At 47.3% G+C, this 21,626-nt stretch overlaps 1 protein-coding gene across 1 annotated transcript; it reads right to left on the reverse strand.

Annotated features, from left to right (window-relative positions):
- Window positions 1-819: 819 nt before the first annotated feature.
- Window positions 820-21,142, reverse strand: DLST (dihydrolipoamide S-succinyltransferase). Its single transcript, XM_059182799.1, has 15 exons — window positions 21,006-21,142; window positions 20,405-20,438; window positions 17,705-17,753; window positions 14,396-14,451; window positions 14,189-14,263; window positions 13,901-13,956; window positions 13,048-13,159; window positions 11,011-11,166; window positions 10,457-10,533; window positions 9,501-9,598; window positions 5,902-6,032; window positions 4,469-4,542; window positions 4,094-4,177; window positions 3,491-3,658; window positions 820-2,346 (listed from the first exon to the last, which is right to left on the reverse strand). The coding sequence occupies exons 1-15, from the start codon at window positions 21,066-21,068 to the stop codon at window positions 2,212-2,214; spliced, it is 1,368 nt and encodes a 455-aa protein (XP_059038782.1). The 5' UTR covers window positions 21,069-21,142; the 3' UTR covers window positions 820-2,211.
- Window positions 21,143-21,626: the final 484 nt, after the last annotated feature.

Below are 21,626 nucleotides of genomic sequence, written 5' to 3' on the forward strand. Positions count from 1 at the left end.
CTTGCACACCTGATACCTTGCTGGGCCCTGAATACGGAATACTGGTGTCACAGCTCTTATGGGGCTTACAGTCTACCTCATTTTGACAAAATGAGGTTAATAATACCTCCTTTGTAAGTTTACAAGAGAAAGCGTCTAGCACCAAGCCCAGGACAGATTAATACTAAAGTTCTGCCTTTTGTTGAACCCATTTCTCCCTCTCCCCCCCACAACCTATTAACTCTGGTTCTGTCCTGAGGCCACTTCGTTCCCATGACAGCCCACCTAGACATGGCATCACTGCAGGCCCAGCAGGTGGGGACATTGCTTAAGCTCAGACGCCATATGTCTGTCCCCCGCAGTCCGGCTAGGTTAACTCCCAACCCTGACTGCTTACATTCCCAGACCACTGCTCCCAGGTGACCTAGTCATCTGTGCTCACTGACCGCGAGCACCCTGGTGTATGTGGCCATCAAGTCCAAAATGCAGACTTGTCGCAGTTGCGCCCACCTCTTCAGTCCATCCCAGAAATGCTGCGAGCCCCCACAAAATGCTTTTCTCTTGACATCTGGTTCACACCTTTGCGAATCCACTGTGAAGTCTCTCCAAGAGTGCGGCCTGTCAGGCCAGAGGGGCTCACCAGAAGGAAGCCAGGCACGTTCCTGGCACACGGACGGGACAGCTAGGGTTCCACCTGCTGTCAGATTAGCACAACAGTAACCAGAAGCCTGGCATCTCATGGACTAACCCTGGGGACATGCTGCGGCTTCCAAGACTTGGGACAGTCAACAGTGCTGGGGCCGTGCACCGTGGGAACTAAAAGGAACGCAGAAGCAGGAACCTTTTGAGAACATTTGCCCTTTAATTTGCATTTAAAATCAGTTTCTTTAAATATTTTAGGTACAAGTTCTGAATAGTGAAGACAGAGTAGATGCTGCAGGCACTCAGTATCGGCTCCCGACCCTTCCCCCCACCCCACCCTCCAGGCCTTGCTTCTCTGCTCAAGATCCAAACGGGCACGTGCACTAAGTCAGTGGCTCCCGGTGTCAGGGGCAGCAGCCTGAGGCCTGGATGCAGCTGGATACAAAGCAATGAAGCCCAGCAGCTTTCAGGACAAGATGTGTGTTTAAACTTGCTCCAAGCAATTCCAATGATTGGGTCCAGACCCAAGGGGCAACACTACCTTGAGCGACACTGCCCGTTCTCCCCGCTGTGTGGTAGCATCTTGGGGCTGGTTTCCACCACAGTCCGTCCTCCCCGAGACCCCGCTCCCCCAAGGGCCACGATGCAGAGAAACAGAGCTGCCCCTTCAGTCCAAGTGCTGATGCCAATGACAAGTAAAAGCTCAAATCAATCTGAGCCAGTCCACAGGAAGCCCCCTTACCCCAATCTCACCAGGTACCAGCCCTTGTGACCAGGCCCTGTCCCACTGCCATGACGTGCTAGAATCTGCTCTGACAGCAGTGTGCTAGAATGGTTCCAAGCAGCCCGCAAAGGTTGGGACAACCACGGCTGTGTGTTTCTGTGCCAAAACGGAGCCTGACGGAGAGGGTGGGCTCTGCTCCTGTCTTGTTACAACATGCCACCTCAGGGAGGGGACTCTGGCCCCCTCCCCCAGACTACCTACCCCGCTCCTCCCCAGATCCCCTGGCCTGTGCTTCCTGGACGAGGTAGAAGAGGCATCCTGAAGTCCATGGCAGCAGAGAATGAACGTGTCCTTTAAGCAGCAAGCAGCACCTCTTGGTCTGTGGCCAATACCTCCACACAGGTGGGCTCATGTGAGAACGTGCACAGCCAGACCAGAGGCTGCTGTGAGCTTGGGAGACACCACACCCTCTGAGGCGGCTCTGGAGAACAGACTTTTAAGATACAAACTTGATCACATGGTCCCCAGTGGTTTCCCTATAGAATACTGGCCCAGGGGAGAAGCAAAATCATCTCTGCGAAAGACGAATGGGAGAAAGGCAGGAATATTAATGAGCATCCACTAAGGCTCTCCCTCCCTTAAGCCTCAAGAAGATACTCGAATGTAAGAGAAGGGTGCAGAGAGGGGAGAGCCTGGTAGAATACCAAGAAAAGACCTGTGGCTGCTGGTTACGTAGTGCCCTGGTTTCCTGCTGGAGGCCAACAACATGTGCCTGGCACCAGGCTAGCCTGGGACCCATGAGGGGACAGGGAGAAGACTGGTGTTCAGTTCCTGCATCGTTGGTGTGTAGGGTACGTGGCTTCCTCCTAAAGGTCCAGTAGGAGGACTCTGGGATCCTCTACCGCTGCTTTGATTTTGCGAAGAAAAGTTACCGCCTCTCTGCCATCAATCAGCCGATGATCATAGGTCAGTGCCACGTACATCATGGGCCGCACCTCCACCTATGGAGAGAAGTCGACAGGTCTGTCTGCAGCAGAGAAAGCCCCACTGGAAGTGCAGAGATGAGAAAGCATAGCCCACAGAAAAGTTTCCAATTTCAGAGCTTTTCCTACTAATGTTGCTTCTGGAGCCTTCTATTTTCAAAGACCAAGGCTTACCCTTAGTGCAAAGCTGTCCCACTCAAGAAAACTTAACCAAGAAAATAAGTCTCTTCACAAATGCCTTTTAAAAGCATTCCTGGGCACCTGGGTGCGGAGTCGGTTAAGCGCCCAACTCTTTATTTCGGCTCAGGTGGTGATCTCAGGGTCCTGGGATCGAGTTCCAGAGAATCAGGCTCCACATTCAGTGGACCCCTCCGACCCCCGACTCGGGCACATGCTCGTGTGCATGCGTGCTCAAATAAATCTTAAAAGAAACAAAAACATTCTCTGCCCTTTCATTCATCTGCTGTCTAAAGGAAAAGTTTTCCCTTCAATTCTGCAGACTGAAGTTTCTTCTTTAGGGTTAGAATTTTAAAAAGTAACTGGAGATCCTCAAATTCTCTGAAATAGTATGCAAAGTTAGGTGTGTGAGCATTTTCAAAGGAGAAGACCTAGGATTTTTGGATTCACAAGCCCTAGACCCAAAAAGGTTCAAAACACAGGAGTCCAAGAAAATAATTTCCTACCAACATATCTTCTAGGGCCAGCTGAAGACTTCATTGCCCAAACTCCCAAGGGAACACCTAAACCTTCATACAACCTGGGAGCTCAGAGATCTTCACTGCTGTCCTGTTTCCCAGGGGCAAGGACCTTGTTTCCAACTGTGTCCCTACTCCCAATAGCACCTCGAGAATGGAGCTTGAGGACCCCTCCTGAAGAAGGAGCAAGTCATCTCAACTCCATGGTCTCCCACTTTAACTTGTATCAGAATCACCTGCAGCTTCTGCTTCATCAGGTCTGGGTAAGGGTCCAAGAGTTTTTCTTTCTAAGAAGGTCCCAAATGATGCAGAACCACACACCACATGAAGATCAGTGCCTTAGCTATTAAGCAGAAACTAAGAGATACAACTTATGCCTGAAATTACAGTGGATTGTCATAATTATTAGTTAGCTTTCCCTCTCCTCATCATCTAGCTCCTAGGACATTAGCAGTGATGGTTCCTACCTTGCCTCCCACAGCCACTGGCCTATCAACGATGGCGTGCATGCCCAGAATGGCCGACTGGGGCGGGTTAATGATGGGTGTTCCAAAGAGCGAGCCGAAAACACCTCCATTGCTAATGGTGAAAGTACCACCATCCATGTCTTCAATGGCAAGTTCATTCTTTCGCGCCTAAGAATGGAGATTGAATCATTGAAATATAAGTAAAACCCAGCTTTCTTCACTTACAGAAGCCCAGAAGGCTCCTGTCTGAGATCAACAGTCCAACTTCTAGCTACTGTTCAGCTGAGACACCTGTGGCCAGGCCTCCACACCCGAGGACAGGCACAATGCCTTGAGGACCTTTGCTTTCCCCAGCAGGCCTTCTCTGATAAGGTCTTCTGTGATAAGAGCACGTGACTTCCATGACTGAGCACTGCCAGATAGGTAGACTTTGGCTCCTGGGGGTGACTGCCAGTCTCAGGCTCTGCACACCTTGCCCAGCACAGAGAGGCTCTGGTTCCCTGAGCACTGACCCCTGGTGAACCCAGCTTTCCCTGGCCGCCCCCGCCCCGTCCCGCTCCCTGACCTGCCGGCAGCTGACACACACGCTGCTTTCCACTTTACCTTCTCTCCCAGTTCACTGATGGTTCGCTCGATATCTGCGTAATTCATAGATTCCACGTTCCTGATGACAGGAACCACCAGACCCTGATGAGAGTGAGAAGCTGTTTTCAGTTCAGATGAACAGTACCCTTAAAAGTCCCTTGATTCCAGCAGATGCTCTCCCCACCCCACTGAGTATCTTAATGACAATGTGATTAACAGAGTCTAAAATATTTAGGTTTGACATTAAGATAGGTGGGCCAAAAGCAAGTTACTCTTTATTAACACCCTTCTGAAAAAGACAGGATTGCAGAAATGCTCTCTCCCCAGGGGTCTGCTTTTTCATGCAAAGGGAGAGTCTAAGACCAGAGCTCCCCACCTCCTTCCCCAACGTACCCGTGGGGTGGCCACCGCGACACTGATGTCAATGTAATCCCTGTACACCACCTCTTTGGTTGTGTCGTCAATCACTGTTGAAAGAAAACACACATAACGTGTAACGGCCCAAGCCTGGGCGAATGCGGAAATACTTGCGTCAACAGAGTAAAAACCCCTGGTGTCTGGTATAGTGCGTGCTGAGCGGCCGGCAGGAAAAGCGCCGCATCACCCGTGGCACGCTCCTCTTACGCCCAGGCCAACCAATCCTAGCATCTCCCAATCTCCCATCTCTCTCTCGGCCTCCGTCAGGCTGAGCACAGGAGCACCCATTTCTCACAGAAAGGCTCAGGACACCGCCTCACACAGGACAGGTACAAACGGGGTTCCCTTTAACTAGCTCGCCCAAACCCTCCCTTAACGAAGAATGGCTAGGTTTGAAAAGTGCTCCCAGAAAGGCAGGTTAGCAAAGGGAGGAGGGGTAGCGCTGCCCATTCCGCGGCCTCCTCTCCACAAGAGGTGAGGGAAGTCTCGTTCTCGGAGACTCCGGAGAAGCAGGGTAGTGTAAGCCAGCAAACCAGCAGCAGAAAGTCTAGGTCTGGCGCTCAGGAGAAAATACAAGCTTGGCAATCTTGTCCACAGAAAGACTCTTGTATTGTTAGATAACCCACTGAGGTAAAGCATATTAGTGAGAAAGAGGCCAAAATAGCTCAAAAATGCCTACCTGTACAGGCAGGCAGAAGAAAGGGATGGAGAGCCAGTCAGGAAGCACGAGAAAAACGGAGAAACAAAGAGGTACACATCTGGGCAAAGCAAAGACAGCCCTCTACCTACCCAGAGCGCACCACTCAATGAAAGGGACTAGAGCTTCTATTTCTAGATCTTTAGGGACCCTGGCACTGCTCAGGATTGCAAAAGTGCCACTGTCCCCTCTCCAACCTTCCAGGGAACAGAGAAGTGTCTCAATAGGAAAGAGAACGGCTTGTAAGGTCAACATTTCAATGACGCAGGTGAGCAAAAAGTAAGGAAAACGAGCACCTAGTCCGTGAAAGAGGGCCAAGGCCACGCCCAAGGTCTCCCAACTGAGGTCCATCAACCAGAAATCAAAGGTCGCCCTGGAGCCTATGCCAAATGGGGAAGTCAGGCCCCAAGATCCCGGGGCACCTGGGAAGGCAGGTGCTAGACAGAACAGGAGAAGCCCTGAGAGCTGGGCTGGCTCAGGAGTGCTTGCCGGCAGAGCAGCTGCCAGCTAGGAACTGGACGAGAAACCATTCTGTCCCGCTAGTGGGGAAAAAATAATCATGGCACCATTTCAGGAAGGGAATCAAGAAATACCTGAACAAAGACACAAAAACACTCATGTTTTCACGGGTATGAAATAAAGCCTTGGTCTGTGTGTGTGTGGGAGCACACACCCCCCAGGACCTCTTCGGGTCCGGCCACCACAAACTCACCTGCGTTGACCACAGGCTGCTCCTGCAAGGCAAAGGCTGAGGCCTTCACGAATGCTGACATGAAGCCTAGTTTGAGGTTATGTTTCTTCAGAAAAGCATCTTTGTGCCGAGCCCTCATCTCCTGGATGTTACTATAAAAACACATTACAAAACAAGTGACCACAAAGCCTTTATTTTGCTTTGCATACCAGTTTCTGACTCCATGTACACAATTGGGTAAGCATTTTTCCCTTACTCTGGACCATCTACCTAAGTTCAAGTTTTGAAATAGTCCAGGAGAGGTCAATACCATAACCTCGCTTCTTTACAAAACCTGGAATCAAAGGAATTGGGTCCAGTCAGTCTTTAGGGTAGGCTGAGCCCCTCCAGGGCTCCCTCGTGTTCCAGAAGTCACAGAACTCCGTGACCAGGAACGTGAACAAGAGCTTGCGCAGCACACTAACACCCTGACCTGGACGAGAAAGTGATTTCCAGCTTCCCTAAAGCTGAGCTCTCTACTCGGAGGAAAAATTATTTTCAGTATAAACAAGGTCTACAAGATAAACAATATTCTTTGTATTTCTTGTTAGAACTGCCCAAAACCCCCAGCAAACTTGGTCAGGGCTTCCTTGTGACATTCTTCCTATTTCCTAAGGAATGAAAACAAAAACCTGACACAACTCCCCAGGTGTTTCGGGCTCCACGTGGTCAGGTACAGACCACATTCGGAACCAGCGCTCTTTTGGGCTCACGGCAAAGTCAACAGACTCCCTCCTATTTCCGCGGAGTCAGCAATTCCATTTACTTGCTCCTTCCAACAGGTGCTAACACCCGCCACACATTAACGGCCAAGGCCGGGCATCAAGATAAGAAAGACACAGCCCTTGCCCTTCGTATCAGTTTACTGGATGTGGTTCCCTTGGTATTTAGGAAGTGGACATGTGTGGACCTGAGCTTTTAAAGTACAAGCAGCTGGGCCTTCTGGGAAGCCTCTGCGATGTCAACAGCCTTTGTTCGTTTAGGACTGGTTTTCCACAGATGTGCCACATACGTACTGCAGTTAGTGGGAGATGGCTTTCCCATCATTTTGCTGCAGAAACCTCAGTATTTATCAGAATACCATTCTGTGATGGAAATTGAATTTAACTTTATCTCAGGCCCAAATGCTCCGTTTTCCCTTTCTCCCCATAATGGCCTAATTCGACATTAGCATGAAAGAGAAGACGGTATAACTTTAACTCCCCCTCAGACTGTTTGCCTTTGAAAAAGGAAGTTTTGTGGGGGGGGGTGTGCACTGATTAGGTTTAAATGTTTGTTTTCCTGAGTCTAACCTTATTTAGTGCTAGGATTACCACCCTAAAGACATTATTGGTTCCCAAGACACAAGAGCTGCAGAAGAGGGAAAGAGATGTGATAAACATCTCTGCTCTCAAACCTGCCCAAATGCTATTGTCTGGTCATTAAGTAGTTTCTATTTCAGAGCTCTGCCCTTGGAGGCAAGGCCTGGGACAACAGGGCAGAGGAGGAGGTCTCAGGAAGGCCCCTTATGGGTAGCTGATCAGCACAAGACCCAAGGGCATTCGATGTAAACGATGTAAACCACATTACCGACTGCAGTGAGACCCCTGGCCACCGTTAAGTGACACCTCGATTAGCTGCTGAAACAAGATCCTGCTACTGCACTTACCTTCCGATCAAAGCTGTTGGGCCAACTGCATCTTCCAAGGCCACAAATATTTACATGTTTTGTCTTAAGGAATTAGGTAGAATTTCAAAGCCCAATTCAATTTGTGTACAATTTGGCCCTAATGCACTGAAACATAAGCTGCAGCCTTTGTGATTCATTAGCCGAGGTCCTTCCCTACGCCCTACAGACGGCAAGGACAGAAACCTTTAGACACCCAGTCTTTTTAGGAAGCTTCGCAACAGCATGGATGACGGCCAGTGAGCCAGGCCGCAGAGCCCTACTCTGTGAACGATGCCACAGCACACTGTCCGTAAACCACTCCTTTCTCTAGGCTTTTCCGATCCCTTCCAAAAGAAAACAAATTTCCCTAATGAGAAGTAGGTGAGCAGACTAAACACTGAGAAAAAGCAGCAAAGGGATGACCTGAAGACTTCATGATTTACCTCCCAAATTAGGTAGAAACTCATTACTGGCATTCAAAACATTCTGAAGTACGGATCCAACTTTATTCCCGTTCTTTCCCACATACTCCTCACAGCAGAGAGCTCCCAGATGTGTCCTGACTTTCCTGGGTCAGCTCCATATTATTAACATCGTCTGGAATGACCCTTCCCCAAAATGCTACTTGTGTCAGAATGCTAATCAATCTTAAGGTCTATTAAAAATCTCTTTCGGGGCGCCTGGGTGGCTCAGTGGGATTAAAGCCTCTGCCTTCGGCTCAGGTCATGATCCCAGGGTCCTGGGATCGAGCCCCACATTGGGCTCTCTGCTCAGCGGGGAGCCTGCTTCCTCCTCTCTCTCTGCCTGCCTCTCTGCCTACTTGTGCTGTCAAATAAGTGAATAAAAAAATCTTAAAAAAAAAAAAATTATCTTTCCTCCACGAAGCATAGCAGAAACTTCCCCTCCCCACTTCTGCTCCTCATCTCCAAAACAAATGATCTCATTTTCTCCACTTCATACTTTGTACCCTTCTGAAACTTCTTTTTCTAGATTTTACTTCATCTGTTTTTTAAAAAAGATTTGAGAGAGAGAGAGTGCGGGGGGAGCTGGAGAGGGAGAGAGAGAATCCCAAGTAGACTCCCCGCTGAGCCCGACACAGGCCAAACGAACCCTGAGATTCTGACCTCAGCCAAAATCAAGAGTCATTCAACCGAATGAACCACCCAAATGCCCCTTACTCTGTGAGTAGCCAATCAGAGGGTGAGCTCCAGATGGATGATGTTCTTTTCACTTATCTCTGCACTCCCCTCAAAGACAGTGTAGCATCCTGTATACAGTACACGCTCCGACACGCGAGCCAAATTTAACTACATTCTCTTCCCCACAGTGCTGGCACTTGTACACACCAAACCGTGAAGAAAATGGGTGAGTCGACAGTCAGCCTACCCTAGAAACAGGTATTCTAAATCTGCCCCTTTGGTTATCCACCCTGGGGTTCTTACTGAAAAACACAACTTGCTTTCCATTTCATTATCACAGCTGTGAAAGGCGAAAGCTACGACAAGCTGCTGCTTATTCACCCCCCAGATCTGAGTGGCTAAGGAACACAAATCAGGAGCAGTCACTGTGAGAAAGCAGCAGGGTACTGGGCTCTGGCTCTTAGTTTGAGGTCATGGGGTTCTCCATCCCAAGGGTAGGCCCCATTGCGCCATCTCTACTTGGCAACTCGACACTAGGCATCAGAGTTTACCACCACTACCAGTCTCATTTATCAGACGTCACAAGATTCAGGTATAAATGGCTAAGTTTTTTAAGTCACAGAGGCAGGCAATTAGAGAATGAACCCAATGGGTCACTGGGTTTTAATCAACAAGCAGTGCAAAGAAGTACCTCTTCTTGCTGTTAGTTTTGGAATCAGAACTAGGTAGGGGCTGGGGCAAGTTCAAGTGTTCAAGAAAAAAGGCACGGGGAGTAAGAGACGCAGAGCTCTCACCTCATGTCGATCTCGTTGAAAGTCGTCAGCATGGCACACGTGTTCTGGGCCTCCTTCAGACGCTGGGCGATGCGCTGCCGCATCCTGTTCATTTTCTCCTGGAAGCAGGACGAGGATTGACGGTCCGGGATCTCCAGATCAAGCCCCCCACTCAGTCCAAGGGGGCACACAGCTTGCAAGGACCGATGTGTCAAGAACTAGGAACCTAAGTACAACAAGAGCTCCAGGCTCTCTTTCCCGTGGTGGCCTTGGCGCCTCTGAGCAATGACAAGGAAAGCCAGACAAAAACTACTCGCTCAGAGGTGCCTGAGTTTGACCAAGAATGGAAATTCAGGAAATGGTTTGATTTAAAAATCAGAATCAATTTTTGAAAAGGAATAGTGTGGTGTAAGGCTAGTCAGCTCAAGAAGCACTATAGATTTCTGGTGATAAAGACTTGCATGAGAACAGCTATTTGTGCAATGGAAACTCACCAGCAACAAACTTTGAGGCTGTAGTATTTTTAGGAGGTCTTCTTAGACAGAGGAACCCACACTCTTGACCATATACTTCCTTGAGGTTTTACAGGTGCCCCTATCAGCTACTGCTACCATGGAGCCCTCAGTGACATGTCCCCGGAAGATAGGAACAGGGCTCAGGAAGACCACTTCCAGCAGTGTGTGTTACTGTGCGAAGGAGGGGCACACTACTAAGCTCCCACCCCCTGTGGACAGCTCACTCAGCCAAGGCAGGCCAGTGGGAGCACAGCACCATGGGAAAAGCCACTGGGCAGGTGTTCTGAAGACTTCAGGTTCTAGGCCTCTCGTATGACAAGTAGAGGACTACGAACAAGCCACTTCCTAAACTTGGTTGCCATGAGCTGCCAGCAATTCAAAGGGGACACCACAATGCCACACTTCACTAATCTCAACACCGTCCCCTCGGTCTCTTCCTGGAAGTGGTCCCCAAAGGCTTACCCGATGTTCCGAACGCAGACCCTTGCCAGCTCCTGGCTCAGCTACTGGAGGGGCAGCCGTGGGTTTCACTGCAGACACTGAAAATGAAGAGAAGGTGCAGCTCCATCAGCAAAATCAGACAGAGAGCAGCTCTCTCAGCCCACAGGTCCCATCCCTTTGCTTTACTAAAATCATCTTTTTGCACCAAAAAAAAAAAAAAAAAAAAAAAAAAAAGAAAGAAAGAAAAAAGGAAATCAGAGAAACATTTACTAAGTGCCAGTGCTTTCAGACCGAACAGTCACTTAATCCTTAAGATACTGTGAGGTGTACTAGTACCATTCCTATTTCACAGATGAACAATCTGCCGAGAAGTAACGTAACTAGCCTAAGTCACAGAGCTGTAAACAGAAAGCTGGAAACCTGTCTTCAGATATAGTCTAGAGTTCCTTCTACAAAGCAGCCAATGGAGCTTGTTCGGAGCTGTGATTAGTCTCCAATTCCGCCCAGTGAGGGAACATGGCACTGGAGGAGATGTTCTTCTCCCACACGGAGACACGCAGGAGGTGGAGGCATACCGGGTTTGCTAGCTAGAGGCTGTGAGGGCGAGGGCATTGGTGGCATCTGAGTGGGTATGGATGCTGCGGGGGGAGGAGGAGCTGCCGATGCTGGAGGCTCTGCTTTGGGGGCTGCGGCAGCAGGAGCTTCGGCTGGCTTGGCCTTCGCAGGAGCAGCTGGAAAAGAAGAAAAACAGAGGCCATTGGCACTGTCTGGAACAAAAAGCTACCAAATCACAGATACTTAGCAAGGTTAGCAGCAAAAGCTCGATCTCCAATCACCTGACAAATGCTAACTGGCTATATACAAGGCACTCTGAAATGCACACAATGATAGAAGGCGCTATCCTTGCACTCCCCGGGCCTCCTAGAGGTCCTACATTACCTAACTGCCTCCATTCAGCTGCCTTCCTGATTCACAAGCACCGACTGGTGATCAAGTCTAGCAAGTACTTTCAAAGCACCTATTAAGCCCATGGCAATGTAAACTTCTATGCAACTGAAGATGTTGATACACATACATGAAAGCAACACATTTCTAGTACTGTGAGTACAGACAGCCTTGTCTTCCATTTTACCATCACGTATGGAAGAATGCTCTTAACTATTAAAAAATAAAAGTTTAAATAATCAAGGCTCACTCAGACTTAGGAGTTCAAAGCACTTCATCTAGCATAATGCTCATAAACCACGACTTTAAATTAGATGTTTTTACTTTATCCATCTGTACATACCTGGTTTCGTATTTAAATTACAAGAACATTCTTTTAAAGGAATGAACAGAAGATGAAAGCATTGATCTTATTCCCTAGCCTTCTACTGCACACTATTTCCATTCTGGGCTTTTGGTCTTACCCTGATTAATCTCAAGGATGCAATCTACTCTCTCTCTCTCAACTATTTTGATAGAGAAAGAAAAACAGACTTTAGTAGTTACAGCATTTAACCAAGAATCAGAAAAGCAGTTATTTTCTTTTCTAATCTCTCAGAATGACTGTAAGGCACCATACAAATTCATTTCCTTATTTCCCACTTCCTCCCAAGAGAAAGAGCAACCTCCCTCAGAAATGAGAATAGATGTGAAACAAACAAACAAACACTAAAACATTGAATTCTCCAGAACAGACACCATGAAATACTACTTCTTCTCCTTTTAGAATAGTGGCTCTTGGGGCACTTGGGTAGCTTAGTCAGTTGAGTGTCTGCCAGGTCTGGGGAGGAAGCCCCATGTGGGGCTCCCTGCTCAGCGGGCAGTCTGCTTCTCCCTTTCCCTCTGCCCTTTCCCCTGACTATATACTCTGTGTCTCTCTCAAATGAACAAATAAAACCTAAAAAAACCACAACAAAACAAGAATAGTGGCTCTCAGCCCTGTGTATCAGTATCGAGCTTTTGCTCGAGACAGCATTTAAAAAAACAAAACAAAACAAAACAAAACAACTTTAATAACCAGGATGATAACCCAGATTTAATATGTCAGAATCCTTGGGCTATAGGGTCTAGGCATTTGTGGGTTTTCGTTTTTTTTTTTTGAGAGAGAGATGCACGTGCAGGGGTTAGTGGGGGGTGGGGTAGAGAGAGAATCTTAAACAGGCTCCATGTCCAGGGCAGGGCTTGATCTCAGGACCTTGGAATCAGGACCTGAGTAGAAATCAAGAGCTGGTCACACAACAATGGAGCCGCCCAGGTGCCCTGCATGTTATTTTTAGAGCTCCCATCTGATTCTGATGCCAGGGCTGAGGAGGGGAGGGAAGAAAGAAAAAAAAAAATCACTAACTTTAAAATCTTCTCTCTATTATACTTTTAAGAAAAGGTCCAGCATAAGAAATATATGTGGAAATAACAGTTACTATGAGGTTTTGTTTTTTAAATACCATCTTCTTTTAGAATTTACCGCTTAAAAGTACCCAGTACACAAATATCACCTGTCTTAGTCCCTCAACTAACAGCAACCGGAAAGCCAAACAGTCTTGGAGTTATCATGGAATTAGTAGATTATGCTCAGCCCCAATTCCAAGGGGGAACACTGGAGACCTTGACAACCAGGAGAACTTCTTTACCGCCAGTTTTCCTGAGTGTGAAAAGAGGAGTGCCTCCTTCTACTTTTCCCCCATCAGGTACCAAAAGAGCTTCAATCACGCCATTTGCTGGTGATGGAACCTGCACAGATGTCTGAAAAACAAGGACCGAGGGAGAAAGAGTCCAAATTTTTACTCAGCATTAGAAAATTGTCTAGAATCTCAAATATGAGTCACAACAGTCACAACACAGATATACTAGACTCTGCTTATGGAAACACCAAGGCCACAATCTCAGAGTAATAAGGAGTCAATGCTATCATGAAGATTCACTGTTTGTCCTTCCTCAGAAACCTTAAAAGCAATGTTCAGATAATGTATTTCCAAGTGAGACACAAAAACCCAATTGAAGCAGTTCACACACACATATGCACACATGCAAACACACACTACAAAATTAATGCTACTGAAGTACATAATACATATACTAAGAACAATCTAAAATTAAAATTTTATTTTTTTTAATTAAAATTTTAAAGCTTTTTCTTTTTTAAAAGATTTTATTTATTTATTTGACAGACAGAGATCACAAGTAGGCAGAGAGGCAGGCAGAGAGACAGGAATGGAAGCAGGCTCCCTGCTGGGCAGAGAGCCCGATGTGGGGCTCGATCCCGGGACCCTGGATCATGACCTGAGCCGAAAGCAGAGGCTTTAACCCACTGAGCCACCCAGGTGCCCCAAGCTTTTTCTTTTTAATGAGCTATTCCAACACTTTTACAACTGAGGTTAGAGCAAGTTAAAAATTATCTTTAACAGTTAAGTCCCCTTTTTAAAAATTAGGTTAAAAAACCAAAGGGAGACCACAAAAAATTACACTAATATAGGACAAGCCTACCTTGTCAGTTTCAATCTCACAAACCACTTCATCTTCTGCAACAGTGTCTCCAACGGCTGAAAAGACAAAGGCTACCTGTTAAGGCGGGGTGGGGGGGCCAGGGGACCCTAGTAGCTACAAAATCCCTTTAGATAGTTGTTATAAGACCCCTTCCCTACAGGGCCAGGAAAAATTACATGTCGTGTAGAAAAGGGAGGAACCCAATTTATTGCGGCAGGGAGATGGGGAGGTCAGTGATGACAACTTTATCAAATACTTCAACTTAAGAAGTAGGCCCTGAAATCTTACCTTTCTCCCACCTGACGTCTCCCTCTGTGACAGATTCAGCAAATGCTGGAGTTTTGACTGTAATCACATCATCCTCTGGGAAAAAAGCAGAAGAGGAAATCACATGTAGTCCGTATTTTTCCTTTTTAATTAAACTCTTGTCAGTTGTTGCTCTTGCCATTAAAACACCAATCCCATGAAGGCAGGAAACTGAAGGCAGGTACTTACTGCACACAGCTGTAGTTCTGAAGAAGCGAACACTGAAGACACTACTGTTGTTAATACTGCAGAAAAAAAACATAAAAAAAGTAAACTCCTTTAGCAGGTGAGCCACTGGCAAGCTAGTCTAGAACCCCACACATAGACCACTTTCTCTTTAAATCAGTGATTCTCAGCCAACGGTGCCCATGAGTGTCACCTGGAGGGACTTTTTAAAACATTCATGTCCAGGCCCCATCCCCAGAGACTGACTCAACAGGTCTACAGCAGAGCCTGGACGACAAGGGTACCCTACGTAGTAAATGCCTTGGGTTGAGTCCAGAACCCTGTGCTCAGTGAAATGTCAGTTCCCACAAAATATAGACTTTCATTTGGTTCAGTGAAGAAAAAGATAAGCATCCTTTGCACATCCACTGTAAGGGATTAGTCTCCCGATTAAGTTTTTTCCTAGACAAAATCCAAGGAAAATAAACTGGGTGCCCTCGCAGTGCCTGCCACTGTGCCACAAACAATGAGGTTTCTGTCTGCAGGATTACAAACGGAGATCAGATAAGGCAGCAAGAGGAGACAGTTAACTCAGAATTAAAACGAGATATTATGGCCCAGGGGTTGGGAGAGGGCAGAAGCACCAAAAAAACCCTATCTCCTAGTTGGTTCTCTGGCTAGGAGACAATCATTGGTCCATTCTGGACTCATTCAAGAGGAACTTCAAAAGACCAAGATATTTTCTGATAGGACACTAACTTCAAATAATGTAACTAGAGAATGATACTACTTTGTATACACAAACCATTAACAGTGGTTAACTCTGGAGAGTGGGAAATGTAGATATATACAGTACCCATGGTTATCTGTTATATACATACACATTTTGGGAGCGTGATCTGGACCAATGGGGACTTTCACTTTCTGAATATTCTATAACAAGTACCTTTGTAATACTGAATTAAAACAGATTCAAGTTGTCACTTGTTATTTGTACTTTTGTAATGTCAAAATAACTATAAGATCTATTTTAAAAAATCAAGGGAAAATATGCTATTTTTTTTTTTTAAAGCACAAAACACAAGGTGATCTGCAAAAAGTTTATAACCATGTGTTAAGTGTTCATGGACAAGAACTCATGGGTAGTTTGCGATTGCAGAGACTCCTCTGTGAGGACACTCAAGAACCTGGAGCTCTGGATGACTCTAAGAAGAGGAACTTGGGGGGCACTGCAAGACAAGGGTAAAGTCTCATTTTACTTTTGAATCATAAAAAACCAAAATGTTTTATAATAAAGAGTTTTTAAAAAATAAAGTGGGTACTTTATTAGATTAGAGTGATCTCACCCCACAAATTTTAGTGGGGTGTTTTTTTTTTAAACAAATAATTTACTGGGGCACCTTGGTGGCTCAGTAGGGTAAGCTCTGACTTTGACTCAGGTCATGAGCTCGGGATCCTGGGATCCAGCCCTGTGTCAGGTTCTGTGTTCAGTGGGGTTTGCTTGTCCATCTCATACTCCTGCCCCTCACCCCACCTGTGCTCTCTCTGATAAAAATCTTTAAAAAAGAGTAATTTACTTTTTTAAAAAAATGTTTTATTTATTTATTTGAGAGAGAGGCAATGAGAGAGAGTATAAGTGAGGAGAAGGTCAGAGAGAGAAGCAGACTCCCCGTGGAGCTGGGAGCCCGATGCGGGACTCGATCCCGGGACTCCGGGATTATGACCTGAGCCCAAGGCAGTTGCTTAACCAACTGAGCCACCCAGGCGCCCAAAAGTAATTTACTTTTAAACACTTATTTGTTGTGTTTATTGCATCAAAATTTGTAGTTGTTCCAATTTTCCTTTAATTGCAGCTGAGCAGCACATTTTAAATTGCTCTAAATAATTTTTTTAACATTTTAAAAATCTATTTTATTTATTCATTTCACAGACAGAGATCACAAGTAGGTGGAGAGGCAGGCAGAAAGAGGAGGAAGCAGGTTCCCTGCTGAGCAGAGAGCCCGATGCGGGGCTCAATTCCAGGACCCTGAGATCATGACCTGAGCTGAAGGCAGAGGCTTCAACCCACTAAGCCACCCAGGTGCCCTGCTCTAAATAATCTTTAAGTTACAAAAGTATCAGATGTTCACTTGTAGAATATTTTGAAACAGCAAAAAAGCCATGATTATACTGTATAGTAAAAAACAGAATTATTGGGCGCCTGGGTGGCTCAGTGGGTTAAGCCGCTGCCTTCGGCTCAGGTCATGATCTCAGGGTCCTGGGATCGAGTCCCGCATCGGGCTCTCTGCTCAGCAGGGAGCCTGCTTCCTCCTCTCTCTCTCTCTCTCTGCCTGCCTCTCTGCCTACTTGTGATCTCTCTCTGTCAAATTAAAAAAAAAAAAAAAAAAAAAAACAATTATTTTGTAACCCATGTTTCCCCACTTATCATAGTGTCGACATGTTAACATGACATAGCTTAACCAATCCTGCTCTATTTGGCCATTTTGAGAGAAATCTGGGTATACCAGGAGTTCTTCTGTAACGATTCTTAGAAATGGAATTGCCGGATCAAAAAATACACACAGTTCAAGACTCATGAATGCTAATTGCCCTCCAAAACCTAACTCAGAAATTCATGTTTCTAGTACTGAGTGCATCATTTTCTTAATTGAAAGGTAAATCCCATCGTGATGCACAGTGAAAGAACTAAACTGGTGACCCTTCATTTTGAGGGTTCCCCCTCTGCAGAACCCAGCTTGATGGCTGTTTAACAGATAACTAGAAAGCATCCTTTTACCGCTACCCTGAAAATACTTGGAATGCAAAGCAGCATTAAGCAACACTCATAAGCAGAAGTTAATCTGAAACACACACAGGTGGCCTTTCTCCAAACCCTGTTACGCAATAATAGCATTCCCTCTGATGTAGTCAAAGTCCCAGGACTCAACTGACTCTGTCTTTTGTTTTTACTGTTTCTAAAAATGAATAACTATGCTACCAAGAGGATGCTCTAAATCTCCACAGTAAATGTTAACCTCCAGCCCTTCAGCTGCACCTGTATCCAAGCAGAATACTTAAGAGCAAGCTTCTGTATCTATTCCCATAAAGAGAGTTCCAACTTCACTTTCATTACAATCTAAACACCTGAGGAGAAGCACACTCCACCTGACATGGAGCTGAAGCTCAAGGTACATCACATGTCATAAATCAACATCAAGGTTAGGCCTACAGACTCAACATAAGCACCTTGATTATCTAGGCCCAGAAGCCAGTGAAGAAAGCAGGTGGTCAAATTTAGAACTGGTGTCTTAAATACCCGGTGGCCACACATCTGTGCTCCCCAGTGATACTTACACAATCTTCCTGCTGTCAGGGTAACCTGGTCCCTGACATAAGGAGACCCCTGCAAGAAACAAAACAACTCGTAACCAACAACTCTTATACAGGATACCTGCTGGGAATAGGAAAAATATCTGTTCACCCCTAAATCTGACATAGAGCAAGATCAAATGTAGGCAACAATATCATCCTTATCACACAGAGTCCTGCTTCTTAATGGCAGAGAGCAACAGGTATGTGAGATTGAGAGTGGGTACGTGTTTTGAAAAAAAAAAAAAAAAAAAGGGGGGGGGATTCTAAGGGCTTACCTTAAAATTCATAACCTATCATTATCCCTACATGTTTTCATAATAAAACCTCCCTACTCCCCCAAGTGTTCAAACAGAATTGAAGCTAGAGAAAGACCTATCATGGCTTATCCTGTGACTACACAGAGCCTAATCTGAGAAGCAGTGGGCAAGTCTGGTCTGGGTTACGGTTTCCCTGGTTACTTAAAATGCACTGAGCTGGAAGTCTCACTGCATACACCTTAGTAGCAAAGACGGGGCTACTCTCAGCCCAGGGTCTCCAGTCTGCCCCACTACTGAGCAAATCACTGTTCCTCCTTTCAGTTTAATTGCGCTCCCGTGAGCTCTGAGGTCGTGCACTCTGGTCAAACTCAGCAAGGTGGGAGCCCCTGTCTGCCCCACCAAATGTCGTTATGACAGATAATGGCATTCTCCCCACTGACAACTAATCACAACAAGGGCTGCCACCTCACCTGAAACATTCTTTCAGGGGTCTTTTTTTTTTTTTTTTTTTTTCAGATTAACAACGCTTTCTAAATAAATGATGGGCTCAGGAAACAAGAGAGGAGAAACAGCTCTCCCTTTTGCCTCCTTCTTCCCCAAATCTCCAGGGTTTCAAGAGTCAAGGAAATCACCATGTCCAGTAGTCCGTGCCTCTGCAGTATAAATCCCAAGCAGAGCATATCTTTGAGCTAGACAGCCAGTAGCCCATCCTGAGTTTTGGAACCCTGAGTCCAATTTAGAGTTCATCCTACGGCAAGTCTCATTTGTATAGTTGCTTTAGGGTTTATAAAAAGCTTTCACATAATGACCTCATTTTGATTTTCACGTCTCACAACTCCCTAAAGTAGAACGACCATCTGCTATTATTCCCACTTTTTATAGAAGTAGGGCCTCTGGAGGTTTAGGGGACTAGCCCAAGGTGAAGCCCTGAGCCACAATGCAAACCCCAAGTACAAGGTTCTTTCCACTGTTCTACCAGTCTATAAATGGAGAAAATGTTTACTTTTAGGATTCCTAGTTTAAAAGAATATTTATTATTCAGAGTCCACTATGAGCTTACACTCTGCTAGGTGCCTATGTTCTCACGACTCTTAGAATAAAGTCCAAGAACTTGACACATTCCTGCACTGTCCAGCCCTCCCTATCTTTCCAGCCAGCCAGACTTCCTTTCCATTTCTATGACAGGTCAAGTCCCTTCCTGCCTGACAACCTCTGCACAAGCAATTCCCTTTGCCTGGAATATTGTTCTCTTGGCCAACTGCTACGTATTCTTAAAGACTTGGCTTAAATATCACTTTTTCAGGCAGGCCTTTACTGACATTCTCACCACACTCTTGACCCTCCCAAGATGGGCTACATCCCACCCTTTCATTATATGCTGCACTCCTTGCTCACAGTCACCACAGTGTAATTGTGGCCTTATGTGTGTATAAATGTCCCTTTGCTAGCTCTCCAGCTAGCCCTTATGATCCTGGAGGGTAGAGACCAACTGTTTCTCTGTCACCTAGCACAGTGCCTGGCACATAGGAAGAACTCAAAGGATCTGTTGAGCACTTGAGTAAATGACAACATGGTGGGTTAAGAGCTTAAGTTGAGGAGGCAGGTAGAGCTGGCTTGACCAATAGGTGGCTGAGTGACCTTGGTCAAAGCACTTACCCTTTATTAGCCTTGGGGCATGCGTTTGTAAAACAGAGAATACCTTTTTTTTTTAAACATATAATGCATTATTTGTTTCAGGGGTACAGGTCTGTGAACACCTCTCTTATTGTTTCTTGATGATAAAATGCAAAATGCAGAAAGCGTTCAGAACCATACTTGGTCCACAGAAAGCTCACAATACGATCGACTCATCCAACGAATATTTATGTCAGGCATATAAAAAATTGGGATAAAAACTAAATTGCTTCCAATAGTCTCTACACCATCTCCTCTCTCATGCCATTTCTTCCTTTAACCAGAATTTTCTGGCTAAATCCTTTTTTTCCAGTTTCAAAACACCGCCAAGCTCTTCCCTTCTTCAGGGACTCTGTAGATGCTATTCCTTTTCCTGCTCTTCACTGAACTCGCCTCTGTCACAACCTCTGGGTTGCAGCTTTAACGTCCCCTACGAAAGAGGGCCCTTCTGTCCACCTTCATTTATTTCCTTCTCAGCACTTAATCAAAATTCATGATCCCTCATCTGCTTAGCAAGTTACACATTCCCCCTAGACCTTAAGCGCCAGGAAGGTAAGAATTGTTAACTGCTGCATCCCTCGTGGGCGCCTAGCACAGTGCCTGACAGGGGAAACTCGGTAACTATGTGCCAAATGAGTAAGTGACAGCTGTTATTAAATAGCACTTTGTGGAGAAACGAAGGCACCCCGGTTTCAAATACTGCTCTGCCCAGGAGGAGGGCATGTTAGGTGACGGCAAGGGCACAACTTACCAGGCAGGGAACGTCTCCCTAGAGGGCAGTTCCCCTGTTGAGAAAGAAGACATTATCGACGTCACCCATGATGAAAGGAGGGAAGAAACAGCTTTTTAAGAGAGACTCAAAGCGGCCGAGGTGCTAGTGACAGGTGAATCTCGTGACTCCAAAAGGCAAAGACAACAGCCAGGGCTCCCAGTCCCAGTCGGCACCCTGGGCCTGCCAAACTACCTCAACTTCCCATCGGGGCTGACGTCCACTAACGGGAGAATGGGGGCGGGCCCCGATCCCGCCGGGGGACTCGGCGGCGCCGCCTCCCAAACTCGGAGTCTCGTGTCCGGACGGGCGCGGCTCTGGGCGGCTCCTCCGCCCCGGCGCCGAGGGTGGGGCCCAGCAGGGGACTGGGCACCGGCTGCCTCGCGAAGGCGGGGGGCCGCTGGGCTCTGCAAGACGACCCCGAGAGCAACGGCGGCCCCGGGCCGCTCAGCCCGCGGCCTCCGCGTCCCGGTGCCCTTGGTGCCCGGCTTGACCGGCGCGCCGCCCTCCTGCTCCCCGGGCTGCCCCTCTGCCCGCCGGCGAGTTTCTCATCCGCCGGTGCTCCGGCCCAACCGGACAATACCTTCTGGAAGGCAGAGAGCGAGCGGCTGAACGCCCGGGACACGCAGCGAGACCGGGACAGCATCGCGGCGGCGGCGGCGGAGCCGAGGGCGGGCGGACACCGGATATAGGGCCCGGCACCAACCGGAAGCGGGGCGGGCCGCGGCACCCGCCGCGCGGGGAGGGATGTTCGGAGCGAACCACTGACGCCGGGGGAGGGAGGGGGGAGAGAGCAGACAGGCCGCGCGAAGCGGCCGGCGCCTCTGCACACCCGTCTGCGCCAGAGAGCCCACAGCGGCGGGGCGCTGTCGGAGCCCGCCGCACGCCTACGAGCAACCGGAGATGCTCGTTCCACCCACCCCAACACCTTTCTGCAGAGCTGGCCCTGAGCTTGGCGCCGGTCTCTTTCTGGGACCCCGGGACACCGCGCCTAAAAGTGAGGAAGGCTGGCACGGGCTTTGAACTCGGATCTTGGCAGACATGCCTGCTTGATCTTACACGTGGGTGGCGTGGGGCAGATGACATTGCTTCCCTGAGCCTCAGGTTCCACAATTACATAAAACAAAACAAAACAAAAGTCACTTCCCTGCCTCTCTAACTCCAGAATAAAGAAACAGCTTAAAGGAAGCTCTGAGGGGTTCCC

Source organism: Mustela lutreola, chromosome 7 (assembly GCF_030435805.1).
Source record: "Mustela lutreola isolate mMusLut2 chromosome 7, mMusLut2.pri, whole genome shotgun sequence".
Classification (NCBI taxonomy): Eukaryota; Metazoa; Chordata; class Mammalia; order Carnivora; family Mustelidae; genus Mustela; species Mustela lutreola.

Coding starts and splice junctions, on each gene's coding strand:
- DLST (XM_059182799.1), bottom strand. CDS start 21,068: ATGCTGTCCCGGTCTCGCTGCGTGTCCCGGGCGTTCAGCCGCTCGCTC. Junction 14,452..17,704: donor CCTGACAGCAGGAAGATTGT/GTAAGTATCACT, acceptor TTTTTTCTGCAG/TATTAACAACAGTAGTGTCT. Junction 9,599..10,456: donor GTCTGCGTTCGGAACATCGG/GTAAGCCTTTGG, acceptor TCCTGCTTCCAG/GAGAAAATGAACAGGATGCG.